Source organism: Oncorhynchus mykiss, chromosome 9 (genome assembly GCF_057628025.1).
Source record: "Oncorhynchus mykiss isolate SJ-2025 chromosome 9, ASM5762802v1, whole genome shotgun sequence".
NCBI classification, from domain to species: Eukaryota; Metazoa; Chordata; class Actinopteri; order Salmoniformes; family Salmonidae; genus Oncorhynchus; species Oncorhynchus mykiss.
Genome location: NC_143030.1, coordinates 27,059,724 through 27,071,942, shown reverse-complemented (window position 1 = coordinate 27,071,942; position 12,219 = coordinate 27,059,724). Strand labels below are relative to the sequence as shown.

The window sequence follows — 12,219 nt, the reverse complement described above, 5'->3', positions numbered from 1 at the left end:
AGCAGTCTTGTGGCTTAGGGGTAGAAGTTGTTCAGAAGTCTTTTGGTCCCAGACTTGGCACTCGGCGAACAGTCTGACTTGGGTGGCTTTCATCTGATACAGCCTTGTTTCGAGGTCCTGAATGGCAAGGAGTCCGGCCCTAGTGATGTACTAGGCCGTACGCACTACCCTCTGTAGTGCCTTGCGGTTGGATGCCAAGTGGATGCCGAGCAGCTGGTCAAGATGCTCTCAATGGTGCAGCTGTAGAATGATCTGAGGGACCCATGCTAAATCTTTTCACTCTCCTGAGGGGGAAGAGGCGTTTTGCTCTTTTCAAGACTCTTGTGATGTGGACACCGAGGAACTTGAAGCTCTCGTCCCACTCCACTATAGCCCCGTCAATGTGAATGGGCCCATGTTCGGTCCTCCGTTTCTTGTAGTCCAAGATAAACTGCCAGGTCTCTGACCTCCCTATAGGCTGTCTCGTCGTGGGTCATCAGGCCTACCACCGTCGTGTCGTCGGCAAACTTAATGATGGTGTTGGAGTCGTGCATGGCCATGCAGTTGTGGGTGAACAGGGAGTACAGGAGGGGACTAAGCGCACGTGCCCCCGCGTTGAGGGTCAGCGTGGCGTTGCCTACCCTCACAACCTGGGGATGGCCCGTCAGGAAGTCCAGAGCCCGTAGCTTAGTGATGAGCTTGGAGGGCACTATGGTCATGAACGCTGGCTGAGCAGTAGTCAATGAACAGCATTCTCACATAGGTGTTCCTTTTGTCCAAGTGGAAAAGGGAAGTGTGGAGTACAATAGAGATTGGGTCATCTGTGGATCTCTTGGGGGGGGTAAACGAATTGGAGTGGGTCCAGGGTTTCTGGGATGCTTGTGTTAATGTGAGCCATGACTAACCTTTCAAAGCATTTTATGGATACAGATGTGAGTGCTATGGGGCAGTAGTCATTTAGACGGATTACCTTTGCATTCTTGGGCACAGGGACTATGGTGGTTTGCTTGAAACATGTAGGTATTACAGACTGGGTCAGGGAGTGGTTGAAAATGTCATACTAGCCAGCTGGTCAGCGCATGCTCGGAGTACATATCCTGGTAATCTGTCTGAATGTTAACCTGTTAAAAGCTCTTACTCATATCGGCGATGGAGAGCATGATCACAGTCATCCAGAACAGCTGGTGCTCTCATGAATGGTTCAGTGTTGCTTGCCTTGAAGTGAGTATTGACGGCAATTAGCTTATCTGGTAGGCTCGCATCACTGGGCAGCTCTCGGCTTGGTTTCCCTTTGTAATCCGTGATAGTTTGCAAGCCCTGCCACATCTGACTAGTGTCAGAGACGGTTTAGTAGGATTTGATCTTAGTCCTGTAATGGCGTTTTGCCTGTGATGGTTCGTCGGAGGTCGTAGCGGGATTTCTTATAAGAGTCTGGATTTGTGTCCCACTCCTCGAAAGCAGCAGCTCTAGCCTTTAGCTCAATGTAGATGTAATCCATGGCTTCTGGTTGGGATATATAGTGCATTCAGAAAGTATTCAGATCCCTTGACTTATTCCACGTTGCGTTACAGCCTTATTCTAAAATTGATTGCAAATGTTTTCCCCCCTCATCAATCTACACACAATACCCCATAATGACAAAGCAAAAACATACGTTTTTACACATTTTTGTAAATTCATAAAAAAATATCACATTTACACAAGTATTCAGACCATTTACTCCGTTGAAGCACCTTTGGCAGTGATTACAGCCTTGAGTCTCCTTGGGACTGACGCTACAAGCTTGGCACACCTGTATTTGGGGAGTTTCTTCCATTCTTCTCTGCAGATCCTCTCAAGCTCTGTCAGGTTGGATGGGGAGCATGCTGCACAGCTATTTTCAGGTCTTTCCAGAGATGTTCGGTGGGGTTCAAGTCCAGGCTCTGGCTGGGTCACTCAAGGACATGCAGAAACTTGTCCCGAAGCCACTTCTGCGTTTTCTTGGCTGTGTGCTTAGGGTCGTTGTCCTGTTGGAAGGTGAGCCTTCGCCCCAGTCTGAGGTCCTGAGTGATTTGGAGCAGGTTTTCATCAAGGATCTCTTTGTACTTTGCTCCATTCATGTTTCCCTCGATCCTGACTAGTCTCCCAGGCCCTGCCGCTGACAAACATCCCCACAGCATGATGCTGCCACCACCATGCTTCACCGTAGGGATGGTGCCAGGTTTCCTCTAGACGTGACGCTTGGCATTCAGGCCAATAGTTAAATCTTGGTTTCAGAAACTTGTTTCTCATGGTCTTTGTTTTTTGGCAAACTCCAAGCGGGCTGTCGTGACCCTTTTACTGAGGAGTGGCTTCCGTCTGGCCATTCTACCATAAAGGCCTGATTGGTGGAGTGCTGCAGAGATGGATGTGCTTCTGGAAGGTTCTCCCATCTCCACAAAGGAGCTCTGTCAGGGTGACCATCGGGTTCTTGGTCACTTCTCAGACCATGGCCCTTCTCTCCCCCCATTGCTCAGTTTGGTCGGGCGGCCAGCTCTAAGAAGTGTATTGGTGGTTCCAAACTTCTAACATTTAAGAATGATGGAGTTTCCTGTGTTCTTGGGGACCTTCAATGCTGCAGACATGTTTTGGTACCCTTCCCAGATCTGTGCCTCGACACAATCCTGTCTCGGAGCTCTACGGACAATTTCTTCGACCTCGGTTTGTGGTGGTTTTTGCTCTGACATGCACTGTCAACTGTGGAACCTTTTATAGACAGGTATGTGCCTTTCCAAATCATGTCCAATCAATTGAATTTACCACAGGCGGACTCCCAAGTTGTATAAATAATTTTTGTCTAATAGCAAAAGGTCTGAATACTTATGTAAATAAGGTATTTCTGTTTCATATTTCATTTGCAAACATCAAAAATCCTGTTTTCGCTTTGTCACTATGGGGTATTGTTGAGGAAAAATATTTATTCAATACATTTTAAAATAAGGCTGTAACGTAACTAAATGTGGAAAAGGGGAAGGGGTCTGAATACTTTCCTAATGCATTGTATACGTACGGTCACTGTGGGGATGACGTCGTCGACGCACTTATTAATGAATCCGTTGACTGATGTGGTAAACTCTTCAATGCCATTGGATGAATCCCGGTACATATTCCAGTCTGTGCTAGCAAAACAGTCCTGTTGCTTAGCATCAACTTCATCTGACCACTTCCGTATTGAGCGTGTCACTCGTACTTACTGTTTGAATTTTTGCTTGTAAGCAGGAATCAATTGTTAACCTTTTTTTAACTAGACAAGTTGGTAAAGAACAAATACCTCTTTACAATGACGGCTTACACCGGGCAAACCCCGACGACGCTGAGCCAATTGTGCACCACCCTATAGGACTTCCAATCACGGCCGGTTGTAGTTGTAGTGACGCCTCTAGCACTGAGATGCAGTGCTTTAGACCACTGCGCCACTTGGGATAGAGTTATGGTCAGATTTGCCAGATGGAGGGCGAGGGAGAGCTTGTATACGTCTCTGTGTGGAGTAAAGGTGATCTAGAGTTTTTCCCCCCCCTCTAGTTGCACAGGTGACATGATGTTAGAAATGAACTAAAACGGATTTTGGCTTTCCTGTATTAAAATCACCGGCCACTAGGAGCGCAGCTTCTGGATGAGCATTTTCTTGTTTGCTTATAGCTCGTTGAGTGCGGTCTTAGTGCCAGCGTCGGTTTGTGGTGGTAAATAGACAGCTACGAAAAATATAGATGGAAACTCTCTTGGTAAATAGTATGGTCTGCATGTTGTCATTAGGTACTCCAACTCAGGCGAGCGGAACCTTGAGATTTCCTTAATATTAGAGATCGTCCGCCAGCTGTTGTTAACAAAGACACACACACCCAACCCCCTGGTCTTACCGGATGCAGCCGCTCTGTCCTGCCGACGCAATAAAATGCTTCCGTCGCATCTCGACTGCAACATCAACATGTCTTCGATAAGGATGATTCCGTGCCTATGATTCAAACCTAGATAAAAAACCCATAGATCTATGTATTGACCCTTTGTGCTGTGGTTGCTTTGACTGGGTTTCAAGCGCGTGCATGGAAACCGTTCCCCTCAGGCCAAATGATAGACAGGAGGAAATGAGAGTCTGCGAGTGAAATAAGAATAGGGTAGGAAGAAAGAGCAGGTTGGGAAAATAAAGATATGAAGGGGAGTAAGATGGTTGTGTGATGAGTAAATCTTCAGAGGGACTCTCAGCCTTACTTAGAGCAGAGTGCTGGAGAATACATTGTGAATCCATTTGTGAATATTTTATGACAACCGAATGTGAGGGAGAATGTGGTTGTAGATCTAGGTGCGTTAGAGGCCTCGATATCATCATCTGGTTTCCATAGCATTCTCCTAGACTCCTTATTCTTCCTATCCACTTTCATTTATACTGACGCTAAGGAGGAAAATTATCCTGTAACCTTTTCTGACCAAAACATACATGCTTGTTTGTGTCTCTGTGTGTTGGTGCACACGCGTGTGGTCTTTTTTATGCTTTTCTGTTCAATAAATAACTGCTTTGTCATTTTACTGCTGCAGTAGGTAGGTGTTTGTGTTGACAGCCTCTCCCCACCTCTCTCCTCAGATGAGTCCATGCAGAAGCTGTTTGAGGGGGGCAAGGGCAGTGTGTTCCAGAGGGTCCTGTCCTGGGTGCCATCCCACAACCACCAGCTGCAGCTGGCAGGGGCACTGGCCATCGCTAACTTCGCCCGCAACGGTGAGGAGGCTATAGAAATACAGTTAATAGAAGGGACAAAGCCCTTTAGACCACTCTATTTCTATGAAGGAGGGTACACATTGCCTATGGTAACAGATTGAACCAAAAAAGGGTTTTATTCAGGATAAAACTCCCCTCGGATGGCATTAATATTGACCACAATCTGGGTCACGTTACGTGGGGTGTGACTTCACAGAACGTTCCGATACTGTAGAAATGTATAGAACAGAGTGTGTAGAACAGACACACTTTTCTGTGTATTAGAATAGGGAATCAGCACAACACTCAGGTTGTAGAAATGCTTCTCTGTCATGTAGAACAGTTAATCAGCATTCGGCACATCGCTCCACATTATCCCAGATGTCTTCTAGATCAGTTTTCCCCCTAATAAAACCTGCTGCCTCAGTGTGCTGAATATAGATCACAGGCCCGGCCATTAGTCATTCCATATCATTACTCATCTAAACCACAGCGTTTCGTTCCGTGTCAGCGAATCCTGCATCCAGGCTGACTTCAAACATTCACCCTGATAAATAAAAGTCCTTATTATTATAGCCGAATGATTTATTCCGTACATGGATGTGAAGAGAATAATATGTAACCTGTTTTCCTCTTTTCTATCAAACGATGAAGGTAAAATTACGGTCAGAAGGAAATGGCATTGGAACATTCTCCTAACACCTATCCAGTCCTTTTTTAGATCTGGGGATAGGGGTTCTCACAGAACTTTGATTTGCAAATGCCTGCACAGCCCATAGCTTTTACGTAGCAGTGGGTTACATTATGACATTCTGTTTCTCCCCCAGATGGTAACTGCATCCACATGGTGGAATCAGGCATCGTTCAGAAGCTACTGGAGCTGCTGGATCGCCACGTGGACGAGGGCAACGTCACCGTGCAGCACGCGGCGCTCAGCGCCCTGCGCAACCTGGCCATTCCTGGTGAGACTCCCAAGGCATTCCAAGCCTGATTGAGTATACTGTCAATGTTGTGTATTAACATTCAATTCCTGTTCCATGTGCTTCCCCTGCACTCATTTGTTATCTGTGGGTAGGGGGGGGGTAGGTCTTGGCAAATGTAACTGCGAACAAGTACAGGAGCAGCACTTTGACTAGAAGTTGTTCTTTCTTTGAGCCTTAATTGGTTAATACTGGTTGAATACAATAGTAACAAAGTTAGTATTTAGTTTATTTTCATGGTGTACTGCATTGGCAGCTTAGAGCTGAATTGCATTGTATAGTCCATACCTAAATAAGTAAAATAATTCATTGCTACATGTCTTAAGGGAGAATAGTTTGTATGTATTTATTTATTTATGTATTGATTTATTTCACATGTTTCATCGTTGTTTATTCTTCTTCTCCTGTCCCTTCAGTGGTGAACAAGGCTAAGATGCTGTCGGCGGGTGTGTCAGATACGGTGTTGAAGTTCCTCCCGTCAGAGATGCCTCCTGTCCAGTTCAAACTGCTGGGCACGTTACGCATGCTCATCGACACACAAGGTAGAACACATTTTATAGCACATTTATAACCTCTATAACGCACTGTAGAACACCTTCCTAATGATGCCATAAACCATCGGACTGTGCCTCGCCCTCCGTCTTCAGTGCCTCGCGCTCCGTCTTCAAATTGGTCCAGTATCAGTGACAGGTGTAAATGTTTCCACCCATAAAGATATATAGCAACATTTTCCAAAATAGAGGCTAGAATTCCTTCCTTATGATGCGCTAACCTTGAAGCGTTCTGTACCTCACTTTTTATCCTTAAATTGACCAGTATGTATTTTTTTATTCAGCAGAAAGTTGGATAGGAAAGTACTCCAACAAAAGAGCCTCGGAATACGATACGTTTCTGTCAAATGTTGTTGAATCTTCATGAAGAAGGGGTTGGGTTGGGGAGGACCGGGCAAGGCCAAGTGCAAACCAGTTAGATCCAGAGTGACATGGATATCGATGGCATCCATCTTTGATTGAATTGCTATGGAACGGAGTGTGACAGTGAGATGTTGACAGGGTGTTAGAATAGCAGTCTACTCAAGGTGATAGAACTAACGCGTGCACTTTTTCTGACCATGTCATTATGAGAGGTTTTTTTCTACCTCTTCCTCCCTGGAGTTCAGAGATTCATTGTACCAAATACTAGAAAGTGCCAATTGTTACCAAGAAGTTACCCATTTTTTTTTGTATTTTCAAGTTACCAAGTATAATAATAATTAGGAACCAAGTAATTATAGTTTATATACCAGAAAGCTACCAATGGTAATAGAGCTGTGAAATAAAGCATTACCTTATGTTGTGCCCCCCCCCAATCCCCCAGCGGATGCGGCAGACCAGCTGGGGACCAATGGGAAGCTGGTGGAGCGTCTGGTAGAGTGGTGTGAGGCAAAGGACCACGCAGGGGTCATGGGAGAGTCCAATAGGCTGCTCTCAGCCCTCATCCGCCACAGCAAGTCAAAGGTTAGGGCCGGCTGCCATGAAAACACACCATCTGTGGCTGGCTGGCTGGCTGCCACCACAGATTACATCCTGACCCATATCTGGACTGCATACACACACACAGAATGTATATGTTATCAGCTATATTTTAATCAAAGGCAGTATCAACTAGCTTGTCTTTACTAATCTAACTCTCAGCTCAAAATCCAATCCATGCTTTATGTTGCCTTATTCATCAAGGGAACAGAACAACTGAGGTGGGAGTCATGTTCTAACTCTTCCTGATATACGGTGTTCCTTGTTGACTCACGCCCAGAGACAGCGTTGTCAGTTCTGCTACATTTCCTACCCGGTCCCTCATCTGAGGAGAATGACTCGGGGGCACCTCAGACTCTGGTTGTCTCATTCTTAGACTGTAGATTTATGAGCTCCAGGCTCTAAACATTTCTGTCCTATTTGCAGATCGCTAGATAGAATAGAACCCTGTGGAAGCACCAGAGAGGTACAGTTGAGGTCGGAAGTTTACATACACTTAGGTTGGAGTCATTCAAACTTGTTTTTCAACCACTCCACAAACTTCTTGTTAACAAACTATAGTTTTGGCAAGTCGGTTAGGGCATCTACTTTGTGCATGACACAAGTCATTTTTCCAACAATTGTTTACAGACAGATTATTTCACTGTGTCACGATTCCAGTGGGTCAGAAGTTTGCATACACTAAGTTGACTGTGCCTTTAAACAGCTTGGAAAATCCCAGAAAATTATGTAATGGCTTTAGAAGCTTCTGTTAGGCTAATTGACATCATTTGAGTCAATTGGAGGTTTACCTGTGGATGTATTTCAAGGCCTACCATCAAACTCACTGCCTCTTTGCTTGACACCATGGGACAATCAACAGAAATCAGCCAAGACCTCAGGAAAAAAATGGTAGACCTCAACAAGTCTGGTTCATCCTTGGGAGCAATTTCCAAAAGCCTGAAGGTACCACGTTCATCAAACAATAGTATGCAAGTATAAACACCATGGGACCACGCAGCCGTCACACCGCTCAGGAAGGAGACTCGTTCTGTCTCCTAGAGATGAATGTACTTTGGTGCGAAAAGTGCAAATCAATCCCAGAACAACAGCAAAGGACCTTGTGAAAATGCTGGAGGAAACCGGTACAAAGTATCTATATTCACAGTAAAACGAGTCCTGGATCGACATAACCTGAAAGGCCGCTCAGCAAGGAAGAAGCCACTGCTCCAAAACCGCCATAAAAAAGCCAGACTACGGTTTGCAACTGCACATGTGGCCAAAGATTGTACTATTTGGAGAAATGTCCTCCATGAAACAAATAATTGTTTGGCCATAATGACCGTCGTTATGTTTGGAGGAAAAAAGGGGAGACTTGCAAGCCGAAGTACACCATCCCAACCGTGAAGCATGGGGGTGGCAGCATCATGTTGTGGGGGTGCTTTGCTGCAGGAGGGACTGGTGCACTTCACAAAATAGATGGCTTCATGAGGAAGGAAAATATGTAGATATATTCAAGCAACATCTCAAGACCTCAGTCAGGAAGTTAAAGCTTGGTCGCAAATGGGTCTTCCAAATAGACAATGACCCCCAAACATACTTCCAAAGTTGTGGCAAATGGCTTAAGGACCACAAAGTCAAGGTATTGGAGTGGCCATCCCAAAGCCCTGTAGAACATTTGTGGGCAGAACTGAAAAAATGTGTGCGAGCAAGGAGGCCTACAAACCTGACTCTGTTACACCAGCTCAGTCAGTGGGATGGGCCAAAATTCACCCAACTTATTGTGGGAAGCTTGTGGAAGGCTACCCGAAATGTTTGACCCAAGTTAAACAATTTAAAGGCAATGCTACCAAATACTAATTGAGTGTATGTAAACTTCTGACCCACTGGGAATGTAATAAAATAAATAAAAGCTGAAATAAATAATTCACTAGTAGTATTCTGACATTAAAATAAAGTGGTGATCCTAACTGACCCTAAGACAGGGAATTTTTACTAGGATTAAATGTCAGGAATTGTGAAAAACTGAGTTGAAATGTAGTTGGCTAAGGTGTATGTAAACATCTGACTTCAACTGTAGGTCCTACAAGTGCACTGTACAGAAGAGTCCTATATTATTTAGAGTTGAGGTGGACTGACTTTAGTGGCCTACCCTCTTGGAAAGTTACTGGGTGTGCAGGTTTTTGTTCCTATCGTGCTCTAACACCTGATTTCAGCTCCTGATGAGCAGCGGGATTAGTGAAGGCAGGAGTGTCAGTGCATGACTGGAGCACAACCCTGCACACCCAGAATCTACATCCAGGATGAGGGTTGGCTTCCCCTGATTTAGAGTTGTGCCCCCATTTTTTAAATGTATTTGTTTCTTAATTTGTTTCTGTTTTCAGGACGTCGTAAAAACAGTCATCCAGGGGGCAGGAGTGAAGCATTTGGTAGTCATGGCGACGAGTGAACACATGATCATGCAGAACGAGGCGCTGGTGGCTCTGGGCCTCATCGCCGGGTTGGACCTGGGTAAGAGTCAGGGTCATGATGTCACGGTGCAGCCAAATTCTAACTACTGTGTTAGCCACATGGTATAGTAAGGGCCAGATTGGTAGCACTTTCTTTAACAGTGCCTGGGTTGTGTTTAGTAGGGCACACTGTACTAAAATGTTTTGAAACAAGAAAATAAAACTGTTTCCGGACAAGATCAGGTAGCACTTCCCTGTCTTACTCTGTTTCAAAATCTTTTCTATCCCCGTGCTTACTAAACATGACCCAATGTATTGCATCGCTAGAATAAAATGAAAGTAGTTTGAGGATGTACAGGGCGGGTTAGAAGAACACACAATGCAAAGCAATTTGGGACCTAGTGAAAGTGTTGTATAAATATAATTCACTGTTGAAGCTTTTGTTAGTGTGCTCAATACACACCCTTTTCTTAGAGGCAAAACATTGACTCTGATGGTGCATTGGAATGCATTTAAACAACTGTACAAAATAATTGGTCACAGTGTGTTTGTCATGGTTTCAGTGGGGGCCGAAAAGGACTTTGTTGGGGCTGGCCTGGTACAGGTGCTCCACAAGCTGCTGTCAGACGAGATGAGTGCGCCGGAGGTCAAATACAACTCTATGGTCATCATCTGTGCAGTCATGGGTTCAGGTAAAAGGCCAGACATTTTGAATCAGCCACTTGGAAGAACTAAGCTGCAGCTTTTGCGCCAATATCCAAACTAGGGCATTGCACAGAGTAGTATACTAGTATGGACATAGCGGTATTGAATTAGGGTTTAGATTTGTGCTTCCTTTAAAGACTCTTCTGCTTTGGACCTGTTCTTCTCTCACCCTCCTCCAGAGCCTCTCCATAAAGAAGTGCAGGGGCTGGCCTTCATCGACGTGGTCTCCAAGCTGCGGTCGCACGAGAACAAAACGGTGTCCCACCAGGCGTCGCTCACAGAGCAGAGGCTAACGGCACAGAGCTAAATGACTCTTAACTCCCACAGCCCCCCGACCCCCAATGCCTGCCTCATAGCAAATCCCTGCCCCCCCATTCCTTTCTACAGAACCTTCCTCCCTCTGTGTGTTTCCCATCGTCACGTGCCAAGGTATCCTGTCCCTCTCCCCTGTCAACAGCCAGCTGTTCCAGCTAACTACCCCCTCCCCCCCACCACCACCCCCCGTGCATTCATCCTCCGTTCCAAGCAGCAGCTCCATCCATATTAAAAAAACAAGGCGCCAGTAGACAGCCTTTTCGTTTCGCAATAGATAGACATACAAAGAGAGAACACTTTTTATGATGACCATAGCTGTGAAACCCATTCACTTCAATAACTCGCCGATAACGTAAAAAAATATATTAAAAAAATAACAAAAAAAAAACTATTTAAGTTCGGTGGTTTGAAAACAAATTTAGCAGCCAATGCATCCTTGCTGTGTTCTTTACTTCCGTGTCCCATGTTAGCTTGAGTACCAGCCCGAATTGAAGTCGACGTGCATGTTTTAGTCCAGTTGATGGTGTATCCGTGTTCATTTTGAACCTGTCACGTACACGAAACCACAGCCCTGTGGCAAATCTTACAGAGAATAGTGTTCAATCATGTTTGTACTTAAACTGCCGTTTGAAAGGAGTTTGCTTGATAATCCCACTCAATCCTCTCTCTTCCCTTTCACTTTCATACAAACCCAAACTAAACCTGACTTATTGTCCCAAACAACCTTACTGTTATATCAGGGGAATGTTTAGAATGGTGAATCGTTACAGAATATATATAATAAATATATCATGTAGAACAGAAATGTCAAGTAGAATAGGGTATGTTGTTGACTCCTGTTACATTTCTATCTGCAATGTTGTGAACGTTTCACCCCCAACTGAACATACCCCAGGCTTGAGCTCCACTAGCACATACAAGTGCCCACCTGAGCATCCTCAGACATGGAGGAGATAATGCATAGGTTAGAAGTTAGAACCTCCAGAAGAACCCAGTCACTCACTCCCTGGTCTCTGAGAGTGTACAGTGAAGCAGTCAGCCATACCAGGTATATACTGTCTGGATTTGTTGCTTTTATCATGAGTCGGGGACCAATGGGGTAGCGCTGCACATTTCAGAAGATTCCTATATCATATTAAGTGGTTCCTAAGTTATTTAACACTATCCCCCCCCATAAGCCTATCAGAATGGGCCAGTCTGGGGACACCCTCCCCTGTCGACTTGTGGTACTGCTCTATGGTTTCTCCCTGCCAGTTCTTGGTTTGCATGTGTGATGGTTTCTCCCACTCGAAGTATCGATAACATGCACATTCCAGCATGTTGGATACTGCGTTAGGCACCGTCTGGTGACATAGGCATTTTTTTATTATAAATTATTTGTTTATTAATCGGCACTTTGTTCTTTATTGTCAGGTATGAATGGTAATTTATCCGATTTGTAACCTCACAAAGACACAATCCAATCAAGATGTAACCACAAAGTAACTGCATTACGATATTATAAACATAAATGTTTGTTGTAAATGTCATTGATGAGTTGTACATTTGGAAGATTGTAACTCGAACAGATAATTAAAGATGATTGCTGGCGATAA

General features: G+C 44.8%; 1 protein-coding gene across 8 annotated transcripts in view; it reads left to right on the top strand.

Annotated features, from left to right (window-relative positions):
* rap1gds1 (RAP1, GTP-GDP dissociation stimulator 1) overlaps positions 1-12,219 on the top strand; it is a 61,226-nt gene extending 49,007 nt beyond the window's left edge. For all 8 annotated transcript variants that reach the window (XM_090183850.1, XM_036987626.2, XM_090183852.1 and 5 more), the window contains 7 exons: positions 4,574-4,705; positions 5,512-5,646; positions 6,081-6,206; positions 7,021-7,160; positions 9,539-9,665; positions 10,168-10,296; positions 10,489-12,219. In XM_090183850.1, the coding sequence (XP_090039976.1) occupies positions 4,574-4,705; positions 5,512-5,646; positions 6,081-6,206; positions 7,021-7,160; positions 9,539-9,665; positions 10,168-10,296; positions 10,489-10,616 (917 nt within the window). In that variant the 3' untranslated portion in view covers positions 10,617-12,219. The remainder of the gene's footprint in view (positions 1-4,573; positions 4,706-5,511; positions 5,647-6,080; positions 6,207-7,020; positions 7,161-9,538; positions 9,666-10,167; positions 10,297-10,488) is intronic.